At 40.5% G+C, this 20,110-nt stretch overlaps 1 long non-coding RNA gene and 2 gene segments (V, D, J or C); 1 reads left to right on the forward strand and 2 right to left on the reverse strand.

The window, feature by feature from the left end:
- LOC123943797 overlaps positions 1–20,110 on the reverse strand; it is a 78,270-nt gene that overhangs the window by 41,545 nt on the left and 16,615 nt on the right.
- Positions 1–20,110, reverse strand: part of LOC123943799 — a 24,269-nt gene continuing 4,159 nt past the window's right edge. Inside the window, 2 exon segments of the V gene segment in view lie at positions 1–11; positions 2,922–2,932. Of these exon segments, the coding sequence occupies positions 2,931–2,932 (2 nt within the window).
- The window catches only part of LOC123943817, a 25,484-nt gene continuing 16,403 nt past the window's right edge, over positions 11,030–20,110 (forward strand). The window contains exon 1 of the long non-coding RNA XR_006818682.1: positions 11,030–11,122. This is a non-coding gene — a long non-coding RNA (uncharacterized LOC123943817). The remainder of the gene's footprint in view (positions 11,123–20,110) is intronic.

Below are 20,110 nucleotides of genomic sequence, written 5' to 3' on the forward strand. Positions count from 1 at the left end.
GAAACTAGGAGCTGGTTCTTTGAAAGAATCAATAAGATTGATAAACCCCTGGCCAGACTCATCAAAAAGAAAAGAGAAAGGACCCAAATCAATAAAATCATGAATGAAAGAGGAGAGATCACAACTAACACCAAAGAAATACAGACAATTATAAGAACATACTATGAGTAGCTCTACGCCAACAAATTGGACAATCTGGAAGAAATGGATGCATTCCTAGAGACATATAAACTACCACAACTGAACCAGGAAGAAATAGAAAACCTGAACAGGCCCATAACCAGTAAGGAGATTGAAACAGTCATCAAAAGTCTCCAAACAAACAAAAGCCCAGGGCCAGACGGCTTCCCAGGGGAATTCTACCAAACATTTAAAGAAGAACTCATTCCTATTCTCCTGAAACTGTTCCAAAAAAATAGAAATGGAAGGAAAACTTCCAAACTCATTTTATGAGGCCAGCATCACCTTGATCCCAAAACCAGACAAGGATCCCACCAATAAAGAGAACTACAGACCAATATCCTTGATGAACACAGATGCAAAAATTCTCGCCAAAATACTAGCCAATAGGATTCAACAGTACATTAAAAGGATTATTCACCACGATCAAGTGGGATTTATTCCAGGGCTGCAGGGTTGGTTCAACATCCGCAAATCAATCAATGTGATAGAACACATTAATAAAAGAAAGAACAAGAACCATATGATACTCTCAATAGATGCTGAAAAAGCATTTGACAAAGTACAGCATCCCTTCCTGATCAAAACTCTTCAAAGTGTAGGGATAGAGGGCACATACCTCAATATTATCAAAGCCATCTATGAAAAACTCACCGCAAATATCATCCACAATGGAGAAAAACTGAAAGCTTTTCCGTTAAGGTCAGGAACACGGCAGGGATGTCCATTATCACCATTGCTATTCAACATAGTACTAGAAGTCCTAGCCTCAGCAATCAGACAACAAAAAGAAATTAAAGGCATCCAAATCGGCAAAGAAGAAGTCAAACTATCACTCTTCGCAGATGATATGATACTATATGTGGAAAACCCAAAAGACTCCACTCCAAAACTGCTAGAACTTGTACAGGAGTTCGGTAAAGTGTCAGGATATAAAATCAATGCACAGAAATCAGTTGCATTTCTGTACACCAACAACAAGACTGAAGAAAGAGAAATTAAGGAGTCAATCCCATTTACAATTGCACCCAAAACTATAAGATACCTAGGAATAAACCTAAGCAAAAAGGCTAAGAACCTATATGCAGAAAACTATAAAGTACTCATGAAAGAAATTGAGGAAGACACAAAGAAAGGGAAAAATGTTCCATGCTCCTGGATTGGAAGAATAAATATTGTGAAAATGTCTATGCTACCTAAAGCAATCTACACATTTAATGCAATCCCTATCAAAACACCATCCATTTTTTTCAAACAAATGGATCAAATAATCCTAAAATTGATATGGAACCAGAAAAAAACCTCAAATAGCCAAAGGAATATTGAAAAAGAAAGCCAAAGTTGGTGGCATCACAATTCCGCACTTCAAGCTCTATTACAAAGCTGTCATCATCAAGACAGCATGGTACTGGCACAAAAACAGACACATAGATCAATGGAACAGAATAGAGAGCCCAGAAATCGACCCTCAACTCTATGGTCAACTGATCTTCGACAAAGCAGGAAAGAATGTCCAATGGAAAAAAGACAGCCTCTTCAATAAATGGTGCTGGGAAAATTGGACAGCCACATGCAGAAAAATGAAATTGGACCACTTCCTTACATCACACATGAAAATAGACTCAAAATGGATGAAGGACCTCAATGTGAGAAAGGAAACCATCCAAATCCTTGAGGAGAATGCAGGCAGCAACCTCTTCGACCTCAGCTGCAGCAACATCTTCCTAGGAAAATCGGCAAAGGCAAGAGAAGCAAGGGCAAAAATGAACTACTGGGATTTCATCAAGATCAAAAGCTTTTGCATAGCAAAGGAAACAGTTAACAAAACCAAAAGACAACTGACAGAATGGGAGGAGATATTCCCAAACGACATATCAGATAAAGGGCTAGTGTCCAAAATCTATAAGGAACTTCGCAAACTCAACACCTAAAGAACAAACAATCCAATCAAGAAATGGGCAGAAGACATGAACAGACATTTCTGCAAAGAAGACATCCAGATGGCCAACAGACACATGAAAAAGTGCTTCACATCACTCGGCATCAGGGAAATACAAATCAAAACCACAATGAGATATCACCTCACACCAGTCAGAATGGCTAAAATTAACAAGTCAGGAAATGACAGATGCTGGTGAGGATGCGGAGAAAGGGGAACCCTTCTACACTGTTGGTGGGAATGCAAGCTGGTGCAACCACTCTGAGAAACAGCATGGAGGTTCCTCAAAAAGTTGAAAATAGAACTACCCTATGACCCAGCAATTACACTATTGTGTATTTACCCTAAAGATACAAACGTAGTGATCCGAAGGGGTACGTGCACTCGAATGTTTATAGCAGCAATGTCTACAATAGCCAAGCTATGGAAAGAACCTAGATGTCCAGCAACAGATGAATGGATATAGAAGGTGTGGTATATATATATATATATATATATATATATATATATATATATGAATACTATGCAGCCATCAAAAGAAATATATATATATATATATATATATATATATATATATATATGTGCAAAGGAATACTATGCAGCCGTCCAAAGAAATGAAATCTTGCCATTTCTGATGACGTGGATGGAACTAGAGGGTATCATGCTTAGTAAAATAAGTCAATCGGAGAAAGACAACTATGATATGATCTCCCTGATATGAGGACGTGGAGATGCAACATGAGGGGGTTAGGGGATAGGAGAAGAATAAATGAAACAAGATGGGATTGGGAGGGAGACAAACCACAAATGACTCTTAATCTCACAAAACAAACTGAGGGTTGCTGGGAGGAGTTGGGGTTGGGAGAGGGGGAGGGTGTCATGGACACTGTGGAGGGTATGTGCTATGGTAAGTGCTGTGAAGTATGTAAACCTGGCGATTCACAGACCTGTACCCCTGGGTTAAAAATACATTATATGTTTATAAAAAAAAAATTGGAATGGGAAGTGAACCATAAGAGACTATGGACTCTGAAAAACAACCTGAGCATTTTGAATGGGCGGTGGTGGGATGTTGGGGGAACCAGGTGGTGGGTAATAGGGAGGGCACGTATTGCATGGAGCATTGGGTGTTGTGCAAAAACAATGAAGACTGTTATGTTGAAAAAAATAAATAAATTTATAAAAAAAAGAAAAAAATTATGTAGTGTCCTTCTGTACTTGTAACTCCAGTGTTACAAATACAGAAGGACACTACATAATTCTTAAAGTGTCTATCCACCAAGAAGATCTAACAACTTTAAATATTTGTGCCCCCAATATGGAAGCAGCCAACTACAGAAGCCACATGTTAATAAAAGTAAAGAGTCATACTGATATGAATACATTGATTGTATGCGATCTTAACACAGCTACTCTCAGTAATAGACAGATCATCCATACAGGAAAACAATAAAGAAACAAGAGCTGTAAATGACACATTGGAGCTGATGGTCCTCATAGATATATACAGAACATTCCACCCTTAAACAACAGATTACTCATTCTCCTTGAGCACACATAGAACATTCTCCAGAATAGAGCACATACTGGGTCAAAAATCAGGGCTCAACCGATACCAAAAGATTGAGATTATTCCTTACCTATTCTCACACCACAATGCCTTGAAACTGGAGCTCAACCGCAAGATAAATGTTTGGAAGGAATTCAAACATTTGGAAGCTAAAGACCATCCAGCTCAAGAATGTTTGGATCATCCAGGAAATCAAAGAAGAACTTAAATAACTTGTAGAAACCAATGGGAATGAAGACACTTCATTCCAAAACCTATGGGATACAGAAAAGATGGTCCCAAGAGAGAAATACATAGCCATCCAACCCTTACTCAAAAAAATTGAAAGGGGTGCCTGGGTGGCTCAGTGGGTTAAAGCCTCTGCCTTCGGCTCAGGTCATGATCCCACGGTCCTGGGATCGAGCCCCACATTGGGCTCTCTGTTCCACAGGGAGCCTGCTTCCTCCTCTCTCTCTGCCTGCCTCTCTGCCTAGTTGTGATTTCTCTCTGTCAAATAAATAAAATATTAAAAAAAAATTGAAAAATCAGAATACACCAGATCTCTTTACACCTTAAAGAATTGGAGAATCAACAACAAATTAAGCCAATCCCATGCACAAGATATGAAATAAACAAGATTAGATTAGAGGTCAATGAGTTAGAAACTAGGCATATAGTAGAACACATCAACAAATCTAGAAGCTGGATCTTTGAAAAAAAACAAAATCTTTGAAAAAATTTGAAAAAATCAAGATCGATATACCACTGGCCAAACCAATCCAAAAGAAGAGAGAGTGGACCCAAAGTAACAAAATTATGAATGAAAGGGGAGAGATCATGACCAACACCAAGGAAATAGAAACAATCATCAGAAATTATTATCAATAGCTATATACCAATAGGTAAAGCAACCTAGAAGAAATGGATGCATTCCTGGAAACCTATAAACCTCCAAAACTGAAACAGGAAGAAACTCACAACCTGAATAGAGCAATATCTAGCAATCAGATTGAAGCAGTGATCAACAACCTCCCAAAAATCAAGAGATCGAGACTTGATGAATTTCCTGGGGAATTCTACCAAATATTCTAAGAAGAAGTAATACCTATCCTCCTGACACGGTTTCAAAAAATAGAAACAGAATGAAAAGTTCCATATCCTTTCTATGAATCCAGCATTGCCCTGTTCCCCAAACCATGAAAGACCCCGTCAAAATGGACAATTTCAGACCAATACCCCTGTTGAATATGGATGCCAAGATTCTCAACCAGATCCTAGCAGATGGGATCCAACAGCACATTAAACAGGTTATCCAACATGACGAGGTAGGTGCCACTTCCTGACATTGCACTGGAGAAGAATGAGACACAAACAAGTCAGCTGCAAGAGAGAGGGTGCAGGGGACATCAGTGGAAAAGACTATCACCCTGAACAACTCCCCCTCAGTCCCATTATTATTAGAATTAGACAGTAATCAACAAAGGAGCCAAAGAAGGTTACACATTAATCATATACTTTGTAGATAAACAAGAAGGAAGGCAAAATATATCTGATCAAGCAGTACACAGTTTATAGTCGAGCAAGCACATTCAAAGGGATCATCTAATTAGCCACAGGAGCTCTCCAAGGAAGCAGAGCTAATGGAAAAATGAATCAGGTGACATTCCACCTGAGCAAGCATGGCATCCCCCACTGCTCAGCTTCAAAGACAAATATTGTCCTCTACCCCAGAGACCTGTTGCCAGTATGCTTTTCTTAAGACTATACCTAAATAGCCTTGGTTACTAGTATAATTTATCATGGGTTATATTTTAAGTAATACATTGTTCTGAGGGATGGTTATAGGTAGGATTCATCCCTGGGGTGCAAGAGTGGTTCAACATTCCCAAATGAATTAATGTGATAGAACAAATCAATAATAGAAGAGAGAAGAACCACATGGTCCTCTCAATTGATGCAGAAAAAAAAGCATTTGACAAGATACATCATCCGTTCCTGATTAAAATGCTTCAAAGTATAGGGATAGAGGGAACATTTCTCAAATTCATCAAATCTATCTATGAAAAACTAACAGCAAATACCATTCTCAGTGGGGTAACTTGACAGCTTTCCCTTTAAGATCAAGAATATGACAAAGATGTCCACACTCGCCACATTGTTCAACATAGTATTAGAAGTCTTAGGAACATATAAAGAATCATGTCATCTGCGAAGAGAGAGAGTTTGACTTCTTCCTTGCCAATTTGGATACCTTTTATTTCTCTTTGTTGTCTGATTGCCGTTGCTAGAACTTCTAATACTATGTTGAACAAGAGTGGTGAGAGTGGGCATCCTTGTCGTGTTCCTAATCTCAGAGGGAAGGCTGCAAGCTTTTTCCCATTGAGGATGATATTTGCTGTGGGTCTTTCATAGATAGATTTTATGAAGTTCAGGAATGTTCCTTCCATCCCTATACTTTGAAGCATTTTAATAAGTAACGGATGCTGGATTTTGTCAAATGTTTTTTCTGCATCCATTGAGAGGACCATGTGGTTCTTCTCTCTTCTCTTATTGATTTGTTCTATCACATTGATTGATTTGCGAATGTTGAACCAACCTTGCAACCCAGGGATGAATCCCACCTGGTCATGGTGGATAATCTTTTTAATGTGCTGCTGGATCCTGTTTGCTAGGATCTTATTGAGAATCTTTGCATCCATATTCATCAGTGATATTGGTCTGAAATTCTCCTTTTGGTAGGGTCTTTACCTGGTTTGGGGATTGGGGTAATGCTGGCTTCATAAAAAGAGTCTGGAAGTTTTCCTTGTGCTTCAATTTTTTGGAACAGCTTCATGAGAATTGGTGTTATTTCTTCTTTGAAAGTTTGGTAGAATTCCCCAGGGAATCCGTCAGATCCTGGGCTCTTGTTTTTTGGGAGGTTTTTGATCACTGCTTCAATCTCGTTACTAGATATTGGTCTATTCAGGTTGTCAATTACTTTCTGGTTCCATTTTGGGCAAAGACTCCACCCCCAAACTACTAGAACTCATAGAGCAATTCAGTAACGTGGCAGGATACAAAGTCAATGTACAGAAATCAGTGGCTTTCTTATACACTAACAATGAAAATACAGAAAGGGAAATTAGAGAATCGATTCCATTTACTATAGAACCAAGAACCATAAGATACCTGGGAATAAACCTAACCAAAGAGGTAAAAGACCTGTACTCGAGGAACTACAGAACACTCATGAAAGAAATTGAAGAAGACATGAAAAGATGGAAGACTGTTCCATGCTCTTGGATTGGAAGAATAAACATTGTTAAAATGTCTACACTGCCTAGAGCAATCTATACTTTTAATGCCATTCCGATCAAAATTCCACGGGTATTTTTCAAAGAGCTGGAGCAAATAATCCTAAAATTTGTATGGAATCAGAAGAGACTCCGAATTGCTAAGGAAATGTTGAAAAACAAAAACAAAACTGGCGGCATCACGTTACCCGATTTCAAGCTTTACTACAAAGCTGTGATCACCAAGACATCGTGGTACTGGCATAAAAACAGACGCATAGACCAGTGGAACAGAGTGCAGAGCCCAGATATGGACTCTCAACTCTATGGTGAAATAATCTTCGACAAAACATGAAAAAATATACAATGGAAAAAAGACATTCTCTTCAATAAATGGTGCTGGGAAAACAGGAGAGCGATATGTAGAAGAATGAAACTCGACCATTCTCTTACACCGTACACAAAGATAAACTCGAAATGGATAAAAGACCTCAATGTGAGACAGGAATCTATCAGAATCCTAGAGGAAAACATAGGCAGTAACCTCTTCGATATCAGCCACAGCATCTTCTTTCAAGATATGTCTCCAAAGGCCAAGGAAACAAAGCAAAAATGAACTTTTGGGACTTCACCAAAATCAAAAGCTTTTGCACAGCAAAGGAAATAGTCAACAAAACAAAGAAGCAACCCACGGAATGGGAGAAGATATTTGCAAATGACAGTACAGACAAAAGGTTGATATCCAGGATCTATAAAGAACTTTTCAAACTCAACACACACAAAACAGATAATCATATCAAAAAATGGGCAGAAGATATGAACAGACACTTCTCCAATGAAGACATACAAATGGCTATCAGACACATGAAAAAATGTTCAGCCTCACTAGCCATCAGGGAGATTCAAATTAAAACCACATTGAGATACCCCCTGGCACCAGTTAGAATGGCCAAAATTAGCAAGACAGGAAACAACGTGTGTTGGAGAGGATGTGGAGAAAGGGGAACCCTCTTCCACTGTTGGTGGGAATGCAAGTTGTTGCAGACACTTTGGAGAACAGTGTGGAGATTCCTCAAGAAATTAAGAATAGAGCTTCCCTATGACCCTGCAATTGCACTGCTGGGTATTTACCCCAAAGATACAGATGTAGTGAAAAGAAGGGCCATCTGTACCCCAATGTTTTTTGCAGCAATGGCCATGGTTGCCAAACTGTGGAAAGAACCAAGATGCCCTTCACCGGATGAATCGATAAGGAAGATGTGGTACATATACACAATGGAGTATTATGCCTCCATCAAAAAGGATGAATACCCAACTTTTGTAGCAACATGGACGGGACTGGAAGAGATTATGCTGAGCGAAATAAGTCAAGCAGAGAGAGTCAAGTATCATATGGTCTCACTTATTTGTGGATCATAACAAAGAACATGGAGGACATGGGGAGATGGAGATGAGAGGGAGTTGAGGGAAACTGGAAGGGGAGATGAATCATGAGAGACTATGGACTCTGAAAAACAACCAGAGGGTTTTGAAGGGGCGGGGGGGGAAGTTGAGGAACCAGTTGGTGGGTAATAGGGAGGGCACGTACTGCATGGAGCACTGGGTGTGATGCCAAAACAATGAACACTGTATTGCTGTAAATAAACAAATGAAAAAATTAAAAATCAAACAAATAAACAAAAAAACAACAAAAAAGGTTGTCTTAGGAACAGCAGTGAGAAAACAAAAAGAAAGAAAAGGTATTCAAATCAGCAAAGAAGAAATTAATCTCTCTCTCTTCATGGAAGACATAATACTTCATGTGGAAAATTAGAAAGACTCTAGCCCCAAACTACTAGAACTCATACAGCAATTCAGTAATGTGTTAAAAAAACAAAACCAATGTTCAGAAATCAATTCCTTTCTTAAACAGTAACAATGAAAATAGAGAAAGGGAAAGTAGAGAATCGATTCCATTCACTATAGCACCAAGAACTGTAGGATACCTGGGAATAAACTTAACCAAAAAGGTCAAGGATCTGTACTTGAGGAGCTACAGAACACTCATGAAAGAAACTGAAGAAGATACAAAAAGATGGAAGACCCTTCCGTGCTCTTGGATTGGAAGAATGAACATTGTTAAAATGTCTATACTTCCTAGAGCAATCTATACTTTTCATGCCATTCTGACCAAAATTCCACCGGTATTTTTCAAAGAGCTGGAGAAAACAACTGTAAAATATGTATGGAACAAGAGGAGACCCTGAATTGTTAAGGAAATTTTAAAAACGAAAAAGAAATAATAATTACTCTTACATCTGAGGTTGAATTCGTGTGTGTTCAGAATAGTTTGATAGACATCCAGCTAAAGTCAAGGGACCAGCTGAAATGAGGTCCCTAGTTTGCTGCCATCTTGCTCCTCTTCTCCTGAAACAAAGACTCTGAATGACAGACTAGATCAGATTGATTTCTTTTCTTTTTTATGTTTTAAAATTTTTTATTTAAATTCAATTCAGTTAACACATAGTGCATTGTTGGTTTCAGAGGTAGAATTCAGTGATTCATCAGTTGCATATAACACCTAGTGCTCATTCCATCAAGCGCCCTCCTTAATGCCCATGAGGCAATTATCCCATTATCCCCCCACCAATTTTTAGTTTGAACCAAAATTTTGAGTATAATTTCAGAATTTGCATTGGGAAATGTTCCTCCTAGAATTCTAGCTTTAAATATTTATTTTCTCAGAACATTATCTCCTTAAATGTATTTTTAAAATTATGTTCAGTTAGCTACCATATAGTACAACATTACTTTTTGATGTACTGTTCCACAATTCATTATTTCCGTGTAACACGCAGTGCTCACCCATCATGTGTCCTTATTGCCCATCACCGAGTTTCCTCAACCCACCCCTCCTACCCCTCCAAAACCCTGTTTGTTCCACAGAGAAACACGGATTTCTGATATCATTTATTTCGGGTTTTCTCTTTTCCTTTTGATAAATCTAGGCAGAGGTTTCTCAATTTTATTTTTGTTGTTGTTTTTTTCCAAAAACTAGACCTTGCTTTTTTGTTCTGTTCTGTTTTTACACTTTTGTTTTGTTTTGTTTTTATATCATTAACTAGTGCTCTAATCTTTACTATTTCCTTCCTTCTCCTGTATTTAGGCTTTGGTCCTCATACCTTCTCTAGCTCCTTCAGGGGTAAAGTTAGAGTGGTTCTTTCAGATTTTTCTTGCTTCTTGAGGTCTTCCTGTATGTTGTGTATCTTTGTCTTAGCACAACTTTTGCTGCAGAGAAATTAGGGTAAAGTGAAAAGGTTTCATACTCCTGTGTCTTGTGTGTGTGTGTGTGTGTGTGTGTGTGTGTGTGTGTGTGTGTGTGTTTATGCATGTGTGTGTGTAATGTCCAGACTACACATCACTCCTTGAGGGGTTTCCACTGCTTTCCCATGTTATCACTAACATTGATGCTGTAAGCATTGTTTAAGACAGTGACTACCCAACCAAGACACCTTCTTCTTTTGTTTTGGATTGTTGATGCCTCTGATGGTCTCATGTGCAGCGTGCCCTTTATACTGCTTTTAGTGAGTTTGCACGTTGAGCAGGGTGGACCTGTGATGCAGAGTGAGAGCAGCTGGGAATCCTGTAAAGGCTTACTTGATGAGCACCAGTATATTTGTGATTCATTGGTATTTAGGGACAGGAATATACAACGTGAGTGACTCTGTATTTTGTGCATTTTAGTATAATTGTTTTCCCATTAGAACAAATTTTCAAAGTCAGAGAGTGAAGAGGTAAGCACAGAATCATTTGTGCAGAAAGGGTCCTGGAGGGAAAGTGTTCTTTGGGGAGGAATCGGTATATCCTGACGGGAAACCTGCCCGTGACCTTCATCTGCATCTGCTCCTGGGCTTAAAGACAGAATTGGTGAGTGGTGCGCACCCCCTAATGGTCCAGATCCCTCCTACAGTAAGGTTTGTGTCTGGGCTCACACTTATGTCCCCTCACTGTGTCCTTCACACAGTAATACACGGCCGTGTCCTCGGCTCTCAGACTGTTCATCTGCAGATACAGCATGTTCTTGCCGTTGTCTTTGGTGATTGTGAATCGGCCCTTCACAGAGTCTGCGTAGTATGTGCTACTTCCACCACTGCTAATATATGCGACCCACTGCAGCCCCTTCCCTGGAGCCTGGCTGGCCCAGTACATGGCATAGCTAATGAAGGTGAATCCTGAGGCTGCACAGGAGAGTCTCAGGTACCCTCCAGGCTTCACCAGGTCTCCCCCAGATTCCGCCAGCTGTGCCTCACACTGGACACCTGCAGACACAAGACATCCTGGTTAGGAGACCGTGACACATCCGTGATTTCTCTAAGGCATATCCACTCACCTCCTCAATGTCTCTTGCTTACCATGAATTACCTTTATTTTTTTAAGATTTTATTTATTTATTTGTCAGAGAGAGAGTGAGCGAGAGAGCGAGCACAGGCAGACAGAGTGGCAGGCAGAGGCAGAGGGAGAAGCAGTCTCCTTGCTGAGCAAGGAGCCTGATGTGGGACTCGATCCCAGGATGCTGGGTTCATGACCTGAGCCAAAGGAGGCCACTTATCCAACTGAGCCACCCAGGTATCCCCATGAATTACCTTTTAAAAGAGCAACAAGAAAAACCCAGCCAAGTGTAAACTGTATGGTGAATTGTCCATGTTCTGTCGTGATTACTGATTGGAACACCTGGAAATGCTGTTCTGGGGTTCCTCTCCCAGCTGCAGAGTCAGGACTGGACTGTTTTAATCAGCAGAGGGACGGCCCTATTTGCATGTTCTCTGTGTATATAGCACATTTTCCAGGTACCATCTTGAAGATGGCAGTGATCTACAGCAATTGTGTGGGTCCTGTGGGAGTTTGGTCACCATGATATCTTTAAGGAAACCACACTCTTTTATTTTGTGATTTTGCTAGAGAAACTATTTAGCACCCATTATCTTCCTTTGTTCACATATGAACCCCATTATCATGATGTAGGTGCCAATTTTACCACTATTTTACAGGTGGATGTGTACACACTGCAGCACCGAATGGTTGTGTGAATGTCCAGGTGTGCACAGACGGTGAAATTAAGCCCCAGAGTCTGAGTCTGTGCTCTTCACCGTGGGACCTATCTGCTCCCATTAACCTTCTGCACGACAGAGTTGGACATGAGATTTGCAGGCTTCCTGAATTTCCAGAATTCCCAGTAGACTGATGTGTGGAGACCAAGTGATTCTTTCACAGAAACCTGGAGACACTGAGAAGCCTTGACAGAGACTCACAGAGCTGCTGAAGACACTGTGGTTTATCAACAACCACAAGGGTCATTTACACCTGATCTCTGGATACACATCAATAGAAAACTCCAATAAAGATAAAAGAATGGAATTACTAGTTAAGCAATTAACGTCAGAAACCTGAGATCAGAATGCATGCTGTTAAAGATAATTCTTCATCTCTGAAATGGAGGTCATTGTACCTCTACACTCATATTTATTGCCATGATGACATAAATTATGTTCATCCAATGCTTCACCCTTGGCAAGTGTGGTTGCTACCATTCTGGTGGTTTATTCCAAAAATGGAGTACTCTTCTGAATTTCCACAGATTTACAAACTGTTTAGTGTGTCCTGTCTGGGAGAAGTTAACAGAGTACTTAGCTGGAAACCCTTGAGATGAGACCAGTCCCCATCCACCTCTTGTCCTGGATCATGCGCTCCATGGTTTTTGAGTCAGAGGGATTCTGAGTGCACCCTGATGGTCCCAGTGCACCAGTATGTGTCACAGACACTTGCAAAGATACAGGGACTCCTCTTCTCCCTTCCATATTTATGCAACAAATGAGGAGTTACCCTCTCAGCATAACCATTAAGGATTGTCCTGTTGAAAGAATATGTCCTCATACTTACTTCCTATACTTGAGATCCACGCTCTGCTCCTTGGTTACAATATCCTGCTCTATTTAGTATATTCAGAGGTGAGCAGGAATCTTGCATCAAGCCCCTACGATCTTTCAGGTGCCCTCAAACCGCTGAGGTCTTTCCCTCCCGAGGGTATAATTTCATAGGCTATATTGTATGGGAAATATCTCCTCTCTGAATAGGGTGAGGGTCAACTACTTGTCCTGGGACTAGTGGTCCTAGAAATCATGTCTTTATGTTTCAAACTGTATTTGATGCAAATCACTAATTAAATTGCCATTGGTCTGAGAATTCTTTTCAGCAGGTATTGGATTTTAGTCATTCTGACAGGTATGAGGCGACATCATTCCATGGTTTTGATTTGTGCTTTCCCGATGATGACTGATGTTGACTGCCTTTTCATGTATCTGATATCCTTCTGGATGTCTTCATTCAATAAATGTTTATTCCTTTCTTCTGCCCATTTCTTAACTGCATTATTTGCATGTTGAGTGTGGTAAAGTTTTTATAGATTATGGATATTAAACTTTATCAGGTATGTCTTTTTCAAATGTCTTTTCCCATTTATGACTCATATATGGAATTTGTGAAGGAAAACAGATGAACATAAGGGAAGTGGGAAAAGAAAAAAGAGGAGGGAGGGAAACAACCATAAGTGACTTTTAGTAGTAGAGAACAAACCACAGGTTGATGAAGGGAGATAAGTGAGGACTGGGGAGATGGATGATGAGCATGAAAGAAGGCACTAGTTTTGATGAACACTAGGTGTTGTATGGAAGTGATTAATCACTGAATTAGTCTCAGGGGTCACAGTCTCAGGGGTGGCAGGAGCTCCTGCTTGTACCCCAGCACTGCTAAAACTGCAAGCAGTATTAGTCCAGAGAGCTGGCTTCCAAGACTTCCTTTTCCATGACTTTCTGGGCAGGATCCACATTCTATGGCTACGGCTTTCCAAATCTAGTCTTAAATACACTCAATATCAACAGTCATCCCAGATATCATTGCTAGAAAAATTATATATTGATGCCAACTCTGCTGTAAACACAATGAAAATTAAAGGGTACTGGGCCCCAGGATTACTTTTTTTTTTTTTTTTTTTTAGCTTCTGCACTGAGTTACTTGACTTCGCATGAACAACTACTGGCACAGCAGAGGCACACCTGGAGACCTTTGATCCTGATGGTCTCTGATGATGGGCTTTGTCTTCCAAGACGTCTGCAAAGCTTGAAAGGGGCACCTAGGTCCTCAAGTGCAGAGACACCAACACAAGGCACCTACTCTGTTGTCTGCAGATACAATTCCAATGCTTCAAGGGACCTTCCTTCTCCTGAGAAATCCACCTCACACACGAGGCTGTTAACTCTGCAAGGAGGGAATTGCTTTAAAGTAAACTGCAACACAGAGATGGTCACTAAATCATGCATAGAATTAATGATTCTCAAATACTACTTTGAAGGAAATGGAGTGAATGACCTGGAGATAATTAGGATCTAAACATTACAAGTCAAATAAGAGATTTCAGGGACTATGTACATATTCCCAAAAGTCTTGTGACAATAAGATAAATATTAATTTAGATGAATAGACATTAAATAGAGGTCAGATGACCAGAGAACAGAGAGATGATAGATGAATACTTAGATAAGTTTATATCATTTTAAAAGTCACTAGAGAGTAATTGGTCATTATGAACACATGGGATACAAATATCTATAATTTTCAATATTTTAAACACCATATGTTCCCACTTAAAATATATTTTAATTCCACCTATGGCATATTTCTAATAAGCAATTATATTATGATCTTCCACAAGACCTGCTCTTACATTATCATGAAGATAATCTTGTATTTCCAGTGCATGTTGTGGGTTCACTGGGTCAGCCACTGTCTGGAACACTAAGGTCCAAAGAGACAGAAGGGCTGGTTTTCCACCAGAGTTCTCTTCTTGTCCTCCTGTAGTGGTCTGAAATGGTGGCCAGGCCAATTGGGAGCCCTCCCTCCAGGACATTTCTGCAGGGAGGTCACAGGATGTGGCCACACCTGAATGCAGGGCATGTTGTGAAAGTACAATCCTCTGAGTGTCCTGGAAGGAGGAAGATATGATATTGGTGTTGGTTCAGTATTTTCTGTAATCATGTGTCTGTGAGGCAAATAGCATGCCTGTGGATTTTCTGGTACAATTTACAAGATTACATCCATAAACAAAGCCATCCTAGCTAGAACCTGAAGTGAAAATCCTGTTACAGAATTGATATGTTGTACATCTTTCATGAATTATGGGATAAAGTCTTATCCAATGTAAGTTCTGAAACAGTTAATCACGGATTCAAAATAAATTAATTTCCTAATCAATTATTGTTCAAGAAGTTGTGATATTCAATTCAGACGAAAATCAATAGTCTTTTATGTCACTATTATGATTTAAATTTTATACTAGATAACTGTACAAATAATAAAATATTGGGAAGTTGCTATTATAAAATCTTTAATGAAAATCCCAAGCATATTGTGACTTAAGGTGTTTTTTGTAAGTTATATTGCACAGTAAATTCATCTGTTAAATATAATTATGTGAATTATTTTGGTTGTAAAATATATTACCAGTTATGCAAGTAATTCCAATAAGACTTCTAGAAGTAACAGAATCTAAAAATATATGGATTCATATGTGTAATAATTCATCAGAGATTATCAGTAAATGAGTCATACCAACGATATTATGGGAAGATGGATATTACAATTAGACCAGGCATCCAGCACGTTTTCTGCCAATGCTTTTATATTAGAACAGAAAGAAATGTATATATAGTTTATAAGAAAAACAGCTGAGGACAGCCTACTGATTATGCACAGAAAAAAACTGAGAGATGAGATTTGGGGAACAATGGAGAATACTGGAAGTCCACAGTTGTTCAAGAGAACTCAGTGGTGACACAGGTAAGTGAGAGAGTCTGTGAGGTTCTGCACACCTGGGACTCCTTGTCCAGGTTCATCTGGACCAGTGCACCCAACACAACATGACTCACAGGGGGCAGGTACATTAGATTAGTAACTGTTCTTAACACTCCTGAAGTGTCTGAGATATACACACAGGACAGCTGCCAACAGACAGAAGACCCCCTAATGAGTTGACCTCTTCTTGGGAACACCATACCAAGGAGCTTCATGCTGAGGTGAGGAGTGGGCCTGACCCTCCTCTAGCTACAGGCGAACAGTTTCACCTCAGACACAGAAGATGGATTCCATACAGATATCCCTCAGATGTTACGAGAATAGAAGGACCCCAAGTAGAAGGGTCATTCCTTTGACTCCTCTGATGTGTGTAGTTCAGTGCTGGTTTCATGGGAAATCAAGACAGCAAACATCCCAGAAGTTTTGAACTCTCTAGGGGAAATCCCGTCCAGTCAATGGAACAAAAGCAGGGACATGAGAGGAAATGACAGTATTGTCTCATATAGTAGCTGATACATTATTTTGCTTCCGGATCATGGTTTGAGCCATAGACCCCCGTTTCAGCCCCACTTTAGGGCACCGCCATCATGGTAGACATTCATAATTGACCCTCTCTCCATCTGGCACTTGGTGGAAATCTGGGCAGTATAACAGGGCTCCAGCTCCATGATGCTTAGGGTCCAGGACATGTTGAGGGAGAAGTCAGAAGAAGGAGAGACTGAGGTTGGGGCCTGGTTTCTGATGCATATTAAAGGGACAGCACAGGATGGGCAGAGATCTGGGACCTGCCAGCTGGATCTCAGGATTCACATGGATTTCCTGTTTGGAAACCAGGAAGCACGTCTCAAACACACTCATCAGGGATGCTCTCATGGATTCTCCCCAGAACAGGATGCAGCAGGACAGGGATGGATTTTCCTCTCTGGATTGTCATCCCGCCACTTTCTTAGGGAAATCTGAGAGCCCCTCATAGCAGGTGGACTGCTTTTCCATCCAGAAAATGGAGCGGTGCCTACAGAGGTGCAGTTCCTGATCACCTGTGTCCGCCCATATGAATAATGAGCCAGAGGATACACTGGAAGCAGGAGGACAAGATGTGAGTTGGGCAGTCATCCTGGGGGAAGCTCACAAACATGTACGGACAGTGTGTGCCCCCTGAGAGAAGAGAAGAGGCACTCAGAATGCAGAGATCCTGGGCTGTGTAGGTGCTTCTCAAGGACGATGGGAATTTGCAGCATGTGCTTCTGTGGGAACGAAAATGGGACATAGAAGAGGTTGATGAAAGGAAGTTCCCCAGAGACTGTTGAGATCTCAGCTATGTGGAGGCAAAGTTACATCCTAGTGATTGGCTGCATGGAACACAAGGTATTAGAGATGGAAGAATACAAAATTAAATATCCCTTTGGACAGCTGAGAGTCAAGAGGGGAAATACCTGATCTCAAAGGAAGCCCGACCCCACTGAACCTTCTCCTGAGCCTGGTCTCTGCTCTGTGGATCCTAAACACTCTCTGGTGCCCTTAGTAACCCTGCAGCTCACCAGAACCTATGTCGCTACAGGGAGCTTTCTGTCCTGGCTCACTATGACTGTCCCTCACTGTGCCACTCATACAGTAATACATGGCCATGTCCTTGGCTCTCAGGCTGTTCATCCTCAGATACAGCGTGTTCTTGCCATTGTCTCTGGAGATGGTGAATCGGCCCTTCACATTGTCTGCATAGTATGTGCTACTTCCACCATTGCTAATGTATGCGACCCACTGCAGCCCCTTCCCTGGAGCCTGGTGGGCCCAGCTTATGCCAATGCTACTGAAGATGAATTCAGAGGTCTCAGGGACCTCCCAGACTTAACCAGTTCTCCCCCAGACTCCACCAACTGCATCTCCAACTGAACACCTGCAGACACAAGACACCCTGGGTAGGAAACTGTCACTCACCCCACTGTTTCTTTCACACATATCCACTCACATCCTCAAAGTCTATTGTTCACCATGAATTACCTCTTTTCTTTTTCTTCTTCTTATTATTTTTTATTTTTTTAATAAACATATAATGTATTTTTATCCCTAGGGCTACAAGTCTGTGAATCGCCAGGTTTACACTCCTCACAGCACTCACCATAGCACATACATTCCTCAGTGTCCATAACCCCACCACCCTCTCCTAAACCCCCTCCCCCCAGTAACCCTCAGTTTGTTTTGTGAGATTAAGAGTCTCTTATGCTTTTTCTCCCTCCCATCCCCATCTTGTTTCATTTATTCTTCTCCTATCCCCCAAACTCCCCACATTACATCTCCACTTCCTCATATCAGGGAGATCATAGAACAGTTCTCTTTCTACAATTGATTTATTTCTCTAAGCATAATACCCTCTAGTTCCATCCACATCATTGCGAATGGCAAGGTTTCATTTCTTTTGATGGCTGCATAGTATTCCATTGTGTATATATACCACATCTTCTTTATCCATTCATCTGTTGATGGACATCTAGGTTCTTTCCATAGTTTGGCTATTGTGGACATTGCTGCTATAAACATTTGCGTGCATGTGACCCTTCAGATCACTACATTTGTACTTTTTATGGTAAATACCCAGTAGTGCAATTGCTGGGTCATATGGTAGCTCTATTTTCAAATTCTTGAGGAACTTCCATGCTGTTTTCCAGAGTGGCTGCACCAGCTCGCATTCCCACCAACAGTGTAGGAGGGTTCCCCTTTCTCTGCATCCTCGCCAGCATCTGTCATTTCCTGACTTGTTAATTTTAGCCATTCTGACTGGTGTGAAGTGGTATCTCACTGTGGTTTTGATTTGTATTTCCCTGATATTTCATGTGTCTGTTAGCCATTTGAATGTCTTCTTTGGATAAGTATCTGTTATTGTCTTCTGCCCATTTGTTTTCTTGGCTATCTGTTTTTTGAGTGTTGAGTTTGAGGAGTTCTTTCTAGATCTTGGATATCAGCCCTTTGTCTGTACTGTCATTTGCGAGTATGTTCTCCCATTCTGTGGGTTGCCTCTTTGTTTTGTTGACTGTTTCCTTTGCTGTGGAGTATATATAATTTATATAATATAATTTCTAAAATATAAAATTTTGTAAATGTATTAAATGTACCTTTATTTCTAAGGCTTCTATTGCTGAGCCAAATACTTGAAAATACCACCATATTTATTATGTCTTTTTATGATGGTAGTTTTCTAAAGATGACATAGAGCACACTATGTCCACTTTTACGCTGGAGATTAGGCTCGGAATTGTTCCCATTTATCTGTATTTTATATATTTTTATTTTTGTATTTATTTATGTTAGCATATAGTATATCATTAGTTTTTGATGTTGTGTTTCTGTACTTCAATAAACTCACTACTCAGATTGGAGTTGCAAGAGCTCAAGAAATAAATGGAACAAGCATCAGATGAACAAATTCATGTCAATATATCTTCTAATTGTGGTCATGAGACAAACAATAAACTTAAACTCTCGGGAGTGGCAAATACTCACCGGGGCCAAGGACCAGCATCTTGGCATATTGTAAATGCGGATCCCTGATGATAAATAAACTATCACAAAGTTTAGATAGAATATGTAATGGATTTCTTGTCATGATGTGTACTAAAGGTGTTTTATCGTGAAGTTCACCAGGAACATACCACTATATCAATCATGTCCTAGTGCATTTCTATTCTGTAGAATGGGAACAAATCACAAAAATCCTCCCTTCACCCCAATGTTCCTGGCAGGATGGGAGGAAGATGAATCAGAGCAGGAATGCATGGAGATCCACGCATCCTGTGTCTGCCACAGAAATAAAGAATTTATCTGCAGAGGAAGTCCTCAAAACAAGCATCCTGTGGTCACAGGTGGAGCCCCACAGTATCTGGGAGAGGAACAGACGTTACCGTCTCCTTTCTTTTGAGGACCACGCACAATTTTCACATGGAATGAAAGCCTTAGTCTTCAGGGAAAAGTAGGGAATCAAGAAGCTGAGGACACCCAGGGACCACTGGAGCTGTGGCAGGGGACAGCTGGGAAGAATAGAATGACTGTGTACCCAGACACAGCAAGAATACATGGACTTGGTCCACTGGTGTAGGAGGGGCAGTGACACATGCAGGCCTCCCCCGACCCAGGTTACTGGGAGCACTGGAAGCTAAGGCTACATCATCAAGTCAGAGTCCTTGTGGTCTGAAGCCTTCCACCGCATTAACGACTGTCACCTGAGTAAAACCGAGGAGTACACTGGAACTTGGAAGTAGAACATGGGGGAGAACAAGACGATCACAGTGCTGCTCA

The sequence above is a fragment of the Meles meles genome, chromosome 6 (assembly GCF_922984935.1).
Source record: "Meles meles chromosome 6, mMelMel3.1 paternal haplotype, whole genome shotgun sequence".
NCBI classification, from domain to species: Eukaryota; Metazoa; Chordata; class Mammalia; order Carnivora; family Mustelidae; genus Meles; species Meles meles.